Genomic DNA, 17,090 nt, shown 5'->3' with positions numbered 1-17,090 from the left:
GTCCATTGGCTGAAGTATCTGGGACTTCTTTCTCTGTACCACTACCCACAACCTCAAAACTATGAAGCTATTTCCTCAAGTTGTAGGTAAAATTTGTTGATTTCTGAAACCTGGAGTAAATGCATTTAGAACGACCTTACGTGAGTTGTCAGCTGCCACTTTCCCATGGTCTGTTCAAGGAGATAAATTTGTCTTCCTTATTTTGGTCTGTGAAGCTTCACAATATTTTAAGCACTGTGACTCTGAGAGTGTAAACTACATGTTTCTTCACCCACTAAAAAAGGGTGGTAATGTGCCCAGCTTTCCAAAATAATACCTATTGAGCTTTCCCTGATTATAAAGAATAATACATGCTGATTGTTTAGGGAGTACAGAATAGTGCAAAGAACACAACTAAATCTAATTTTTAATAGTCGGCTCTCATATATTGAAGTGAATATTATCTCTTTCAAAGTTGTCACCTTGGGATGCTGTATACTTATTCTGACAATCTGTATTTTCTCAAAACCTTTATATAATTCCTAATAGGCATGTAATAATGCATTTTTCTGAATATCTCTGCAGAGAGAGGGTGTCAAATCTTTGACCTTGAAGGTACATTGAATTTGTAAGGGCAACAAATAGGCACTTAGGAGTCACAAAGGCAGATTTTTAAAAAACTTACTGAACGAAAGAAGTACCGTTAAGATAGATTTCTGACTTAAAAGCTTTTGCACAGCAAAGGAAACCATAAACAAGGTGAAAAGACAACCCTCAGAATGGGAGAAAATATTGGCAAATGAAGCAAGTGACAAAGGATTAATCTCCAAAATTTACAAGCAGCTCATGCAGCTCAATATCAAAAAACAAACAACCCAATCCAAAAATGGGCAGAAGACCTAAATAGACATTTCTCCAAAGAAGATATACAGATTGCCAACAAACACATGAAAGAATGCTCAACATCATTAATCATTAGAGAAATGCAAATCAAAACTACAATGAGGTATCACCTCACACCAGTCAGAATGGCCATCCTGAAAAAATCTACAAACAGTAAATGCTGGAGAAGGTGTGGAGAAAAGGGAACCCTCTTGCACTGTTGGTGGGAATGTAAATTGATACAGCCACTATGGAGAACAGTATGGAGGTTCCTTAAAAAGCTAAAAATAGAACTACCATACGACCCAGCAATCCCACTACTGGGCATATACCCTGAGAAAACCATAATTCAAAAAGAGTCATGTACCACAATGTTCATTGCAGCTCTGTTTACAATAAATAGCCAGGACATGGAAGCAACCTAAGTGTCCATCAACAGATGAATGGGTAAAGAAGATGTGGCACATGTATGCAATGGAATATTACTCAACCATAAAAAGAAATGAAATTGAGTTATTTGTAGTGAGGTGGATGGACCTAGAGTCTGTCATACAGAGTGAATTAAGTCAGAAAGAGAAAAACAAATACCGTATGCCAACACATATATATGGAATCTAAAAAAAAAAAGAAAATGGTTATGAAGAACCTAGGGGCAGGACAGAAATAAAGACGCAGATGTAGAGAATGAACTTGAGGACACAGGGAGGGGGAAGGGTAAGCTGGGACGAAGTGAGAAAGTGGCATGGACATATATACACTACCAAATATAAAATAGATAGCTGTTGGGAAGCAGCCGCATAACACAGGGAGATCAGCTCAGTGCTTTGTGACCACCTAGAAGGGTGGGATAGGGAGGGTGGGAGAGAGACGCAAGAGGGAGGAGATATGGGGATATATGTATATGTATAGCTGATTCACTTTGTTATAAAGGAGAAACTAACACACCATTGTAAAGCAATTATACTCCAATAAAGATGTTAAATAAAAAAAAAGATAAGTTTCTGGCATCCTAAGGGAACTATGTTAGGAGCATAACAGTCATAGCCCAGTTTTTTACCATTATATTTAACCTATATTTGTGTAATTAATATACGAGTTCTAAAGATGTTTGTAAAGTATTAGTTTTATTACTTTTTTTAGGCACATTACCACTAGCACCAGTAAATCACATTAACACAATGTTGAAAGAGAAGGCTTAGAAGATGAATACAAAGAATAAATAAATTATTTTGTTTCATTATATAACATCAAATATGGCAGTCAATAATCTATGAAGAAATAGAATTGAATAAAACATCCAAGAAGACCAGTTCCTCATTTGTGCTCGTGGAATCATTGGGACCCATGGCACTAAGTAGAATGTCTCATAAAAAGGGTTCTATGACCAAACAATTTTGATAAACTTTAATTTTGAGTATTGGAGATTCTAGAATTCTAATGAATCCTGCTGTTTAAAAATTTTTTATTTTAAATTTTGTTTAAACCTATTTTTCTTAGACATTTATGACCTTGACATTTTTTTTCACACCACACCTATCAGATCTATCACAAGTTAGTACTCTAGACTTACACAGTTTAGGTTTCTAACTTTAAATATAATTTTCAATTTCTAAGTGTTTTTTAATTTTAAAAAGCCTTATGTTCTCAATTAGAACAAAGATCTTTTACAGGTTTGTCTAGCATAATTTACCTTCTTAACTTTTTCAGTAAATCTTCAGTATCAAGATTAGATTCTAGAAGGGCTATCATAAAGAACAGAAGCATGTTCTTTATTCTCTAGAACGAAGAGTGATGAGTGAAGCTTAGAGGCAGATTTTGGCTCAACATGATTAAAAACTTAAAGAATTTTACAGCTATCGTCAGTGGAAGTAGCTCCCTTGTAAAACAGCGAGGCTCCCACCTTGAGCCGTGTTGAAGGACAGGCTAAATAACCCTTTTGCAAGGGTAGTATAAAGGGAATCTTATATTGGGTGGGTGGTTGGACTAATTAGCTTACAACTCCCAGAGTTTATGATCCTATATGTACTTTGAAATCCTGAGAACAAAGGTGTTATGGAAATGAAAAGCGTTATTCCCAGAAGTAATTGGTTTTTTTGCAATTTGTTTTATTCTTGAAAGGTGACACTTTCACATATGAGGATGTAGAGGAAAATGTTCTGCAGTATCTACACGATGGATCCTCTGCCCGGGAGGACAGCATGGAGATCTCAGTTACAGACGGCATCTCAGCAGCAACGGTGGATGTGAGGGTGGAGGTGTCACTGTCCGAGGCCCGGGGGCCTCGGCTGGCTGCTGGCGCCTCTCTGAGCATCACCGTTGCCAGTAAAAGCACAGCTATAATCACTAGATCACATCTTGCTTACGTTGTAAGTTCTTCTGTTTGTCTTTTTGTCCACTGCACCCTCTGACTAGGAGGACTAGAAAGGGATGCCAGGGCTGAATATTTGGGCCATCAGGCATATGGCCACAAAAGAACTTTTTTCTCCCCTTCCCTATCATTCTACTCTTAGGAATGGTTACACTCTTTATTCCAGCTGCTCCCACTGTCTCCCAAGCAGACGAGTGAATGAGCAGAACGTTGATGAAATCCCTATTTGTAGGGATGGGTGATTGTCACCTGGAAATAGTGCCAGTGTCAAAAAGCCCAAGTCCCCATATTTTAAGCTCCATCGATAATATTTCAAATGGGAATTTTAGGAGAAGACCATTTTAGAAGAACTCACCTGGCCAGTGACTAATAAGTAATGGTATTTCAGGGCCCACTTTTCATCAGCGTCTGTCTCAGGTCCAGCTCTGGACAGAATGCTGGCATGCTCCTGTGGCAGGATTACTGACTCACCCTCCATCCAGTGCCCCAAGAGAAGCAGTGTGGTTCGGGGACTAAGGGTAGATTCAGGAACTCTGTTGTTGTTTTTTCCACCAATCTGACCTTAATTTGATAAGTGATCCTGGCTAAACTAAACTCATCCTCTTTCCTTGACTTTACCTCTGGAGCTAAGGATAATGAGGATAATTAATTTTATTTTTCATTTAAGTATGTTGTAAACAGATGTGAACTCTCCATGTAAAAATAATAATGGGTAGTTTTGACAAATACGCTGAAAATAAGAATAATTGTCTGAATGGTAATCATTCTTAGTATTGAATTTTTCCTTTGCTAACCTTAAAATTTCCACCAATAACCTGGCCTTTTTAAAAAAAACACTATATAGTTTTAAGTAATCCTTTTCTGAGCTGAATAGTCTGGCTATAAAATCTAGTCCTGAATAGTAGCATTAAGATAAAGCATTGGCCTGGGAACAATTGCTTCAGTTGCTTTTGCACAGATTTTCCCCTAAAATTGTCTTTTCTTAAATTATGGGAAACTGCGTTCCACCCTGATCCTTCTCATGGGTCTAGTATAGTTTCAGAACACCTTCGATTTTGTTTTTTAATTGATGGGTGATTCTTACCATAGATTATGGTCTTTTGAATCTTATGAAACACGAATTCATAAAAATGTATGTATACAGATTTAATCAGTAGATCACCAAGGCTTGAAAAATGTTTGACAGACCAGAATAGGATTCCAGGAGCAGTTCCTTCCCATCAACTGCATATTATAAGCTGCAGATGAAAATGCAAGCCCATTGGCAACTGAACATGTATTTTCAGAAACTGATTGAATGTGAATTTACCCACTAGAGTGGAAAGACTCCAAAAGAATTATCCTAGCTCACTGAAAGCATAGCATATTTTAAAGACTTAGCTAAGTTATACACTAACTTTCTCTGACGGTTGTAGAAGAGTTTTGTACTTAATGTCATGGGGAAGTTTTTTCTAGACATGCATAGTTAGTGAGTTTGCTGTGAACATCCAGAAAAGTTGGAAAAGCCATCTGAAACCCTGGTCATAAATGGAGCAGAATATAAAAGGATAGGAACAGGTCAGCCTGTTCTTAATTAGAGTATCATGAACTGCAAGAGGGTGAAGTGATGTCGGGAGAAGCAAAAAGCAAAAGTGGGATTCTGTGTGATTTGCTTCTTAATGGTGGTTTCCTGTACACAATTTGCTATGTACTGCAAGAAAACAAGTAAGGAAGGGGTGGTATGGGTTTTATAGTTAGAATGAATGGGTTCTAATCTAAGCTCACCACTTTTACTAGCGTAATAACCCTTGACAAGTCACTAAACTCCCTAGGGCTCAGTTTTCTCATTTGTAATATGGAGAGGATGATATAAGATTAATCTTAAATAGCTAATAGATTTCTATGCACCAGCCAAAAATACACTAATTCAAAATAAGATACCATCTATAATAATATTACTTAACGCATATTAGGTATAAATGTAACAAAATTGATGCTATGACTGACTATAAAGAAAATTTAAAGGAGTCTCTTGACAAAGTTTTAGAAATAAAAGGAGAATTTACCAGGGGGCCAGATAGAAGGCCAACAGAGCGATAGCATTTCTATTCATAAGCAAAAATAGCCAGTAAATGTAACTAAAGAGATGATACCACTTATAATAGTATCACAAAAATTATATTCTTTGGACTAAATCTAACAAAAAACAGACAGTACTTCTATAGGGAAAATTGTAATACTTAATTGGCAGACATTTAAAAAGCACTAAATAAATGACAAGATACGCCATATTCATGAATAGGAAGATTTAGTATCAAAGAGATAGCAATTCTCCCACAAGTGATCTTTCCATTCAATTGAGTTCCAATCAAAAGCCCGGTGGACTTTTTATGATCTTGATAAGCTGATTCTACAACATATAAGGAACAACAAAGGGCCAAAATTCTGAAAACGAAAGACAGGAGGGCAGGGGCTTGCCCTGGCAGGTATCAGGATTCATTATAAACCTGTACTATTTAAAGCAGTATACACTGGTATATACTAGAGAGTCCAGAAACAGACCCACACTTGGGACTGTAATATAAAACAGCTATAGCAAGCCAGATCAGTGGAAACAGGAGAAACTATTTAAAACATGAATCTGCACAAAATTACTATTCATATGTAAAAAAAGACCAAGAACTTGTACTGCTACCTCATACCCTACACAGATATTAACTGTAGCAAATCAAGTACTTAGGTGTCATAAGTAAAAGTGTACAATTCTTTATAGGATATAGGCGAATATTTTCATGATATTGGGAAAAGGAAGAATTTCTTAAACTAGAAACAAAAAGTGCTGACTATAAAGAAAAAATTGATAAATTTGACTATATTAAAATTAAATTTATGTTCTCCCAAACACACCATAAATACAAAAAAACAAACAAGTTACAAATTGGAAAAAGATATTTACAACAAATATAACCAAAAATAACAAAGAAAATATAAAGAACGTCTGCAAATCAAGAAGAAAAAGATAATCCATTTGAAAAATGAACAGAAGACATCAGCAGGAATTTTAGAAGAGGAACCCATAGGGCCAATAAACATAAGGAGAGACATTCACCTTTTTAGACATCAGGGAAAGCAAATTAAGACTATATACCATTTAATACCAATTCAATTGGCAAAAATTTTAAAGTATGAAAATACCAAATGTTGGAGAGGAAATAGATCTACAGGAGGTTCTTTGCTAATGGAACTGTAAATTGGAACAACCACTCTAGGAAAGAATTTGGCCTTGTCTTGTGAGGATGAATGTTCATATGCCCTAATTGTTCCTCTCCTAGATTCCTATTCAAGAGGCACTTTCACAGGTACTCAAGATATGCACAAGAGTATATACAAGAATGTGTATAGCAATACTATTTGTAACAGTAGTCTATTTGTAATAGCAAAAATATTGAAATAAGCCAAATGTCCATCAGCATCAACAGGATATCTTGTGGTGTACTTACTCTATGGAATATTAGAGAACACTCAAAACACATGAACTCTAGCTGCACAGAACAACATTAGTGGACCTTAGCAGTCTGCTACTGAGTAAAAAGAAAAATAAATTCCACAAGAGGAGTGTCTAACTCCCTTTTCTTAAGTTAAAAAAAAACTGAAGCTACTTTATAATACTATATCAAACTATATCAAGAAATTCAAAGAAATAAGAAACAAGATCCAGGGTGATGGTAGGCCCAGGGACAGGATAAAAGAGGAGCTCATACATAAATGTTAATCATCAAAGTTCTAGTCCTTTGTTGAATGTTGGGTCAATAGATGTATAAATAATAAAAAGAAAATTAAAAAGGGAATGAATACAAAATGGGTGAGAAGGGCTTTGAGTAGAAAAATTACATAAGAACAAAGTCTATATTCTTATGAATTTTTCACCCATGGTATCTTGGACATCCCAAAATAGTAATTTTCTTTAAATTATGACAGCATTTTCAGGAAAAAAAAAAAAAATCCAACTGATTTCACACTGTTTCAAACCCAACAGTCATTTGAGATTTGAAAAATTATAAGTTGTGCCTGACATGAAATTTGCGTTTTTTTGCCAAATTTAGCAATGTGGAATTAGAAGCTGTTCATTCTAATCAAGAGCCAGGAGCTCTGTGCTTGTAGTTTATCACCATCTCAGAAGATAACACCTTAGAATTCTTGGCTGTCTTCTAAAAATTCCCTCTCAGAGGATACTCACAGTAATATTAGGAAGTAGTCTTTTGGAAGCCTGCATATTGTATTTGATAACTCATGTAGAAAAATAGAGAAACTTTTAAAGTATAAATTTAGGGGAAATTTTCTGAAGTTTTGCAGCTTCGATGAATTTGAGATTCCTTCCATGCTGTTATCAAGTGATGTGAAGAAATATGGAAAATTCTATGATCTTGCACTGAAGCTCTGAACTGTCAACTTACAAAGGTCTCTGGGGATAGAAATGAGAGCTGACTAAAACCTGCTGCCCCAGATCACCAGGCAGCCGTGCTCATATTCCTGATCTCGTACCTCAACTAACTGTACAACATAGCCATGCAAATTTGCATGTGAAAATGCACTTGGCTATGCAATATTTATTTTCATTGTTGCTGTGGTAAAGTATAAAGTGCCCTCATGTTCACAGCCAGCTGCTCTAAAAGATGAATGACTCAGGGAATCTTTCCAAGAAGTTGTTGCCTCCCTCCTAGATATTTCCAAAAATATCCTTGTAGAAAGAAGAAATTGTTCATTAAGACATTCAATTATTGTCCATGTAGAAACACAGAAAGCCAATTTTATTTCTCAATAAACAGTGCAGAGGAAAGGGAAATAAATGATCTTTGTTAATATTGGGCATCTTGGGGGTTGAACATCCATAGGTTCGGTCCAGGTAGAATGAAATCCATAATTTCCTAAATTCTTTTGTTAAACTAAAATTTTTATCACATTAAATATTACTTAAAGTGAGTCCTTGGCTAAGCTAAATACCTTCCATTCTTTGTTTCACAGAATTTTAAAATTGTTGTTATATGTTATAGTGGAATTTTACCTGTTTCTAAAAAGCAAACTATTCTTAGAAACTCTAGAAGAATCCTACAACGGTGTTTCTAGAAGAATGACATATTTCTGACTGTGTTTTGCTCTTCACTAGATGCTTGTAATAAAAACAAAAACCTTGTGTGGCTCTTATAGTAACCATAGGACATCTCTTTGTCTTATGCCCCATACCTAAAGTGCATTTCCCACTATTATCTTGAGCTACTCTTCAAAGAAGACATTATCAAAAAGACATTTTAGGAGGAATAAATACTGGGATTTTCATGCAGTTTAAATGGTGTTGCTTTATCACAAAGGGAAAGAGATTTTTCCATTTAGTAGAGAAGGGAGCACCCGAGATCTTTACTGGAAATATTTATTCCTGCAAACGTGCATTCATGTCTTGCCTCATATTTGCCTAATTAGGATGATTCTTCCCCCGACCCAGAGATCTGGATTCAGTTAAGTTCTCTGCCTGTGTATGGTGCTCTCTTAAGAACCTCAGGACCTGAGGTGGAAGAACTCTCAGAGGTTTCCAATTTCACAATGGAAGACATCAACAACAAGAAAATTAGGTATATAACCACCTGGTGTTACGTGACAGAAGTTTTTTAAATTGTAATAAAATATGTAAGCAACTAACCAGTAGCTCCCTTGAAAGATTATGTTACCTCTGGCCCCATTGCTAAACAAAGATTCAGTCATCTTACTTGACCTGTCAGTGTAGTTCATTCATTCTGTTCTTCTCTTGGCCTTTGTAGGTACTCAGCTGCATTTGAGACCGGTGGTCATGTGGTTACTGACAGCTTCCACTTCTCTGTCTCTGATTTGGACCACAACCGCCTGGACAATCAGAGGTTTACCATCATGATCACTCCCGTCAAGGATCCACCCCAAGTCATTGCTTTTGCTGACCTTATCACCGTAAGCAGTTCAGATCAATGAACTGTGGGTGCTGTAGAGAGCGGGAGTCTGTGGCAGTGTGAATGAAGCATTTCTACCTAAATTGGCTGTCAAGTCCTTCCCCTCAAATATCTAGGCAATAGTATCAAGATACATATGGCTTTCAAGCATGAGTTTTTCAAAAAGTATGAAAATAATTACATGCAGAAGATCAAATCATTATATCCACATTATTTAATTAGTCAACAAGTATTTCTGTGCCAGACATAAATCTAGATGTGTACAGTATTTTGTATACTATGCTAGATGTATATAGCAGTAGGAGTAGGACTGTATCTTTTAAGAATTTATAGTCTAATGTTTGCAGCAACTAAAACATAGGGATATGGACAGTGTCCCCAGGTCACTTTTTTTTTTTTTAATTTATTTTATTTATTTATTTTTGGCTGCATTGGGTCTTCCTTGCTGCGTGCGGGCTTTCTCTAGTTGTGGCAAGTAGGGGCTACTCTTCGTTGCGGTGTGCAGGCTTCTCATTGCAGTGGCTTCTCTTGTTGCGGAGCATGAGCTCTAGGTGAGCGGGCTCAGTAGTTGTGGCGCATGGGCTTAGTTGCTCTGTGGCATGTGGGATCTTCCTGGATCAGGGCTCGAACCTGTGTCCCCTGCATTGGCAGGCGGATTCTTAACCACTGCACCACCAGGGAAGCCTCCCAGGTCCCATCTTAAATGGAGTTGATACTTATCACTGTAAACAATATTGACAACTCCTTGGGGTTGGGAGGTGAAATATAATGTACCTTGATCATGAAGTTACCTAGACCTGAATTCAAGTGCCAGTTCTGTTACTAGCTGACTGACCTTGGACCAATTATATAATCTTTCTTAGCCTCAGTTTCCTCATTTTTTAATAAATTTATTTATTTTGTTTACATTTATTTTTGGTTGCATTGGGTCTTCGTTGCTGCACGCGGGCTTTCTCTAGTTGCAGCGAGTGGGGCTACTCTTTGTTGTGGTGCGCGGGCTTCTCATTGCGGTGGCTTCTCTTGTTGCGGAGCTCGGGCTCTAGGCGCACGGGCTTCAGTAGTTGTGGTACGTGGGCTTAGTTGCTGCGCAGCATGTGGGAGCTTCCCAGACCAGGGATCGAACTCGCGTCCCCTGCATTGGCAGGCGGATTCTTAACCACTGCGCCACCAGGGAAGTCCCAATTTCCTCATTTTTAAAGTGTTACTATTCCTGTTACATAAAGGATTACTCTGATGATTAATAAAGTAGCACTAAAAAGCCCCAGTAGAGTACTGGCTCATGGTAGGGATTCCATAAATGTTAATTCACTTTCCTTCTTCTGCTCTATGTACATACCATAATGCCAAAAACTCAGGATTCCTGGTTTTGTTGAACAACTGAAAATTCATAAAACTGAGTTGTTTCTAAATGGTTCTGATATTCCACCCATTTTTTTTTTCATGTCCACACTTCGGGGCAATCATTTGGACCTTCCCCATTCCCAGAGTCAGGGTGACCTTCCACTTTGTAACTTGTAGATCTTCCTATATTTAGCCAATAGTCATTCAGAAGTAAACGGCTTCATATCCAGCAGGCTAGCAAAAAACACTAGGGTCAGGTTGCAAAGTTAGCATGCAAAACAGGGCCCTAAAGGAAAAAGGTAGCTGGAGCAACTGCTTTTACTCATAACCGATTTATTTTCCTCCTTGACAGTAAGATAAGCAGTAGCTTTCAGGTATGGTGAGCCCTTTCTTCCTGCACACCTATAAACATACACTATCATGGGATAAATGGGACTTCCTGCTGGGAACTCCTATAGGACAGAGCTACCCTCATAGTATCCAAGGGAGTACTGGATGAATCATTCTGTAGCTGCGGGCTTTTGAACGTTGATACGGAAGGAAGGCAGCCATCCTGTCATGCAGCTGTTCCAAGGTAGGTGATTAGAGTGGACCAGAGCTGCTTTACGACCAGATCCATCATGGAAGGAAGCACAAGTTTGAAGGGAAACACGGAAGTCACCGTGTCTGAGCGTAGCTTCGAGAGGCGCTGAAGCATTGCCCGGTCCCAGCAGCTCGAACATTCCTCATCTCGTGCGTGCGTAGAGGATCTGCCTCCTCAAAGAAGTGGAATTGGTACTGGAAGGTCGCCCCAGGCAACTCTTTTCAATTCAGTTCCTTTTACTGCAGTTACGTGCAACTGCCCAAGGACTCTCTACAATCTTTTCTTTCTTAGGTTGACGAGGGAGGGAGAGCCCCGCTCTCATTTCACCATTTCTTTGCTGCTGATGATCAGGACAGCCTCCAGGGTGACACCATCATTAAACTAAGTGCCCTGCCCAAGTACGGCTGCATCGAGAACACGGGAACAGGTAACAGCAGTAGATTGGCTCTAGAGTTGTTGCAGGCCTGGAGAGAAGGGAGCGTGGAGGTGGGTAACAGTCTGCAATTAACCTGGATCTGGAGAACTAAAGCGGGAATGGAACCATTTCAAAGAAATGGAAGGAAGGAAGGTTTCATTGACTCAACAAAAACTGAGTGTTTCCTGTATGCCAAGCACTCTTTTAAGCACTGGGGATATATCAGTAAACAAAACAGAGAGAAACCCCTACTTTCATGGTGCCTTAGATCCTGGTGGGAGGAGACAGATAAGAAACCTAATAAATGAAAACACTGTATAAGACGTCAGGAGGTCAATCAGTGTTATGGGAAAAACTAGAGCAGGGTGAGGGGATTTGGAGTGCCAGCAATGGGGACGCAGGGGCTTGGGGATTGCACTCGGAATTGAGTGTCAAGGAAATAAAATTTTCTGTCCTTTTATTGTGAGGCAGCTGCAGTTTAGCTGAACCATAGCTTACGTCTCAGCTTTTTCTAAGGATCTGACATGAATTGAAATGCATGCTTGTCTCTCTGTGACCTTCTCCTCAACATCCTTCCCCCCGCACCATCTACCCTGGACCCACTGCCCTTGGTGATCATCACAGAGAAGGGGAGGGGAGAGGGTGGATACCATCCACAGGTCCACTGAGACCACAGTGACTGGTAGTTGAGACAGCTCCTGGCAGGTGACCGTGCTGCTGCCTCTGCAGTGAGATTCCTGAGTGCCAGCGCTTGGCTCTAATTGGTGTGCAACTAGCAGCTCCCACAGAGAGGCCAGTGACTGAAGGCGTCTGTGACCAGCATGGTGCCTGGGATTTGAGCCTGGTTACCGGAAACTCATTTAGCAGGGGTCATGTTTTCCTGTAGAAAATCTTGAGTCTTTTCCCCATCTTGCCTTTCAGTGTGTGCTCTTAGATTTGTTTATTGCTGAGTTAGATTTATCTCAACAAATGTTTATACAGTGGATGTAAAGGTGAATAAGACGCAGCCCCTGCCTCGAGTGGGAGACAGATATGAAGACTGATAAATTACAATCATGAAACGCCAGGACAGGGAAAGGAGGAAAGCACTGAGAAAGGACATAGGACAAAACAGTTACTTTTGCCTGGAAAGGCAAGAAAGTCGGAGGAAGCAACATTTGAGTTGGAACTTGAAGTGTCAGTGGGAGTTGCTGTGGGCAGAGGGAAAATGGCATTTCTCACAGAGGGAAGAGCACAAGCAAAGGTGGGGAATCATGAAAGGATGGTTGCCCCCGGCCTTCTCTTCTCTCCAGGTGATTTCTTATTAAGCTTTTTTTAACACCGTTTTATGCTAACCTGGAGTACATGCAGAAGTGAAATTTCTGGCAAGCCTCAGCCTCTCTTAAAGTGGTTCGCAGACCTTAATGTGCATAAGACTCACCTGGAGGGCCTGTGCAAACACAGTTTCCTGGGCAGCAGCCCCAGAGTTCCTGTTTGAGGAGGCTGGTGAGACCCATGCGTTTGCATTTCTCACCAGCTCACAGGCGATGCCATTACTGCTGGTCCGCACTTGGAAAACCATTGCTCTACATTAGTATGAACCTGGAAGTAAGGAAAAGACGTTCGGGGGGCAAATAATTGTTCCAAGGCACATCGTATAAGGACCCACCCTTTGCTCCATGGGAGTTCAGAACCAAGTCCGTTTTATACATATGAAACTAGCTACCTAGATTCAGAATTCAGCTGATCAGAAGAACATCTTTTTAAAAACATTAGAAGAAGTAGCTTTCAGTTCATACCGGCAAGATGGAAGAAACAGAATAATCATATTGTCTGGTATGAAATCTAACAGCATGGATAATCTACATTCCTTTAGTACCAGCACAACCAGGGCAGGGCCCACCTTGATTACCTGTCGGGCATCACTGTGTTCCAGTGCAATGCAGTAATAGATGTTCATGATGATAGCCTGCACACATCAAGAACTATTTAATTTGCACATAGTATATTCTGTTTAAGAAGGCAAGGAAGAACCTTAATGAGAGTGATTTATGTGAAAAAATAGAAGGTGAAGTTTTAAAAATTGAAAGGACTGGTGCTTAAAGCTTCAGTGGCAGATTCACTTGTTGAATAGCTTGTTTTCTAAGACAGAAAGTAAGTCATTATTCTATTCAAGTATATTTTTAGGCACTGTTTACTTAGGCTATTTTTGACCCAAATAAAGATACTATATTTCTTATATTTACAGTGATCAAAGGAAAGAGAAAATAAAATTTGAAGGAATTATAGCAATTCCTTTTGGAAACCCTGAACTGTATGCCCTAGGGATTATCAGGTCACTGGTCACTTAGAGTCCTCTATTCTTCTGGTGTCAAGAGGAATCATATCTGAGGGGTAAAATTTAAGAAAATTCATGTCATTGAAAAAAATAGTATTTGTCTTGAATTCTTATTTCAAACAAATTATAAGTAAAACATTTTCATTCCTAGTCTTTACATTGGGAGGTAAACGAAAAATGACCCTGTCAGCAATCTAGGAAGTCAATGGCCTTTTAATATATGACCTAATCTTTGCAAAGGACCATGAAAGAGGGAAAGAGAAAGCCTTATCGCTTTCAGATCTTCTATCTACACTTTTCTTTGTTGATGTATATCCAAGGAGTGTTTGAAGACACAGGGGTTTCTTTTTTCTCCTCTCTTTAGAAGAAAATGTAACAATTTAAAATCAATCAATTACAGAGACTTAGACCAAGTAAGAGACAAGTCATCCATCATTTAGACAGTGCTTACTCTTCCCCTTGGCCTTTGGGGTTGGGATGAAAAGAAGAGGTAACCAGAGCCAGCACTTTCTATGGAGCTCTGAATGGTACTTGAGCATCTCAGTACCTGAACTGCACCCGAGCTCTGGATGGTCCCTGAGCATCACAGTAGCCCTGGTGTACCATCCCAGGGGCTGAGCACTAGCCCATGCAGAGGTTTCCTTAAGGAACTGAATAGTCAAATGAAAACATGCTTAAGGAGATGTTTCTTAGATAAAAAGGTATGCAGTTAACCTTTTCTTGTGCAAAGAAAGAAGGTTCCTCTTGCAGAGTGGTTTTGAAATTGACTAAAGCTTAAGGTAAAACCTTTACTATTGTATCAATACTTGTCCCATGACTTATTTTATCAAATATTTCTAACAAAACAACCACTGATTCTAGGCTCTATGAAATAATAACATTCAGAGTGCTTTCATACATGTTATCTCATTTGATTCCCATTTGTAGATGAAAAATAGTGGGGAAACTGGGATCCCATCCCAAGTCTTCCAATTCCACTCTCCCACCTTTACTCTCAAACATATTTTCCTCTTCTGTTGATAGTGCTGTCAAGCTTTCTGGTCCAGCCCAGGAAGCAGGAATTGATGGATCAAGGTAAAAGTTCCCTCTCGCTGTTGATGCAGGTGATCGATTTGGCCCTGGAACTACCAGTGACCTAGAAGCATCATTCCCTATTCAAGATGTCCTGGAAAACTACATTTACTACTTTCAGAGTGTTCATGAAAGCATTGAGCCAACCCATGATATTTTCAGTTTTTATGTAAGTGATGGAAACAGTCGATCAGAAATCCACAGCATCAACATCACCATCGAGGTAAAGACTTTGGAAGTTGGATAAGTCGGGCCTTTGACCACAATATCCCACCATTAGATAGCTTTATGTGAACTCAAAAAGCAAAGAAGATTGGGTTTGACCTTGAATTTTAGTGGTCAGTTTTTAAAATATAACCCTGACCTTTAGGAAACTTGTAGAATTAAGGCTGGCATTTGGGGATGGTCTGACTTGGAAATCTGAATTTCCATTTCAGAGTAAAATCTATCTGTTCTGTGTGAAAACAGTTTATGAGGGTCAGACAGAGAAACCTTGCCAGTGTCATATTAGGTGAAAAATAGCATATGCTTATTTTTCCCTGAAATTATTGTATGTGGTTCTATGTGCATACTTGCCTTTTCTTATATTTTTTAGTGCATTTATTCATTACACTGTAACATGAAAGAAATGTGTTCCTCGATGCTGTATTTATTCTCATTTGAGCAACTACATAGGCTTGCTCTGTCACCCCAGGGAGAGAGATAAAAGATAAAAATCAGAATGGAATGCCCTCTGCCTTGAGAAAATAAAACATGGCACTCTCGGCACCCTTCAGGGACAGTGGTTGAGGGGTGCTGGCACGAGGATGGGGGGTCAAGGAAATATCTTTAGACACCCACAGTTTCAAATACGTGTCCTCCTACAGGTACTGTGCCATGCTTAGTCTTCTAAGACTGTTCTGATTTCAAATAATGTGCCTTTTTATCCCCCAAATATACTTGTCTAACCACATGTCCATATTTTTGGTCTGGAAAATGTTATCCTTGTACCTATGGAAAATACCTGAGAAGATTTCTATAGCATGTCCATCAGTGTCTTTTCAAGGGGATATTTGGTTTGTGTGACCTGCTCACCTTTCAACCTAACCATTTTGAGTGGGAATTAAAGATGGTGACATATTAGATACAAACTACTATGCATAAAATAAACACCAAGGACCTACTGTATAGCACAGGGAACTACATTCAATATCTCATAATGATCTATAATGGAAAATAATCTGAAAAAATATATCTATATAACTGAATCTCTTTGCTGTATACCTGAAACTAACACAACTATATTTCAATAATAATAATAATAACAATAAAAGACAATGACACGTTACATGCTATTTCGGTAGTGAAAGTTAATGTGGTGGTGTTACTTTCGCTGAATAACGCATGTTATTTTTTTCTTCTTAAACCAGTATCTGTGTGAGACCTAATATTTTATGCTTTAATCAGAGGAAGAATGACGAGCCTCCCAGGATGACCTTGCGGCCCCTTGGCGTGCGGCTGAGCTCGGGAGTGGTGATAAGCAATTCTTCTTTGAGCCTGCAGGACCTGGACACTCCAGATAATGAGCTGATTTTTGTATTGACAAAAAAGCCTGGCCATGGTAGGACACAACTGCTATGGGAAGCTTCTTAATTGAGGTGCCCAATGGGTTATTAGAATAAACACATAGATTCCAGCTGATCATTCCTCTGCCTTGCTGGTGTGTAGTCCACTCTTTGCATCAAAGTATAATCAAATTCACAGGTAGCTAATATTCTTTGGGGTCACAGTAGACTCTGGTTGCTCTGAAAGCCTGAATCCTGGGTAATTGGTGTCTCTGAAATTCAATTTCAGCTGTTTTCTTGCTTTCTTATGTAACCTCAGGCAAAGCAAGTTTTCAGAATCTGCACGTCCTCTTCTCAGAGTAGGCATCATTGCTTGATCATCCTGGGCCATTGCATGCAAGCAACAGCATAGCAGCCTTGAAATTAATCACAAAAGGTGTTCACTTCAGGTTAGAGGCGTGGTAGACATCTTTATGAGCTTGTTCCTTTTGCAAAGAAAGCACTTTTCCTGATTAAACCAGAAGTTTAGAAAACCACCATGGGACTCTTCTACGTACTTCTTTTCTAAGTGCCATCCCCCTAGTATTAGCTAAAGCTCTGCAACTTTCATCTCCCAAGTGGTATCTTAGCCCATCCTAA

General features: G+C 39.0%; 1 protein-coding gene across 1 annotated transcript in view; it reads left to right on the top strand.

The window, feature by feature from the left end:
- The window catches only part of LOC133083831 (extracellular matrix organizing protein FRAS1-like), a gene marked incomplete at both ends in the record, with an annotated part of 62,751 nt that extends 46,244 nt beyond the window's left edge, over positions 1–16,507 (top strand). Inside the window, 6 exons of the mRNA XM_061179822.1 lie at positions 2,980–3,227; positions 8,684–8,832; positions 9,019–9,181; positions 11,396–11,531; positions 14,940–15,130; positions 16,354–16,507. Coding sequence (XP_061035805.1) covers positions 2,980–3,227; positions 8,684–8,832; positions 9,019–9,181; positions 11,396–11,531; positions 14,940–15,130; positions 16,354–16,507 — 1,041 coding nt within the window. The remainder of the gene's footprint in view (positions 1–2,979; positions 3,228–8,683; positions 8,833–9,018; positions 9,182–11,395; positions 11,532–14,939; positions 15,131–16,353) is intronic.
- Positions 16,508–17,090: the final 583 nt, after the last annotated feature.

The sequence above is a fragment of the Eubalaena glacialis genome, unplaced genomic scaffold (genome assembly GCF_028564815.1).
Source record: "Eubalaena glacialis isolate mEubGla1 unplaced genomic scaffold, mEubGla1.1.hap2.+ XY scaffold_754, whole genome shotgun sequence".
NCBI classification, from domain to species: Eukaryota; Metazoa; Chordata; class Mammalia; order Artiodactyla; family Balaenidae; genus Eubalaena; species Eubalaena glacialis.
This window is presented reverse-complemented; position numbering and strand designations above follow the sequence as displayed.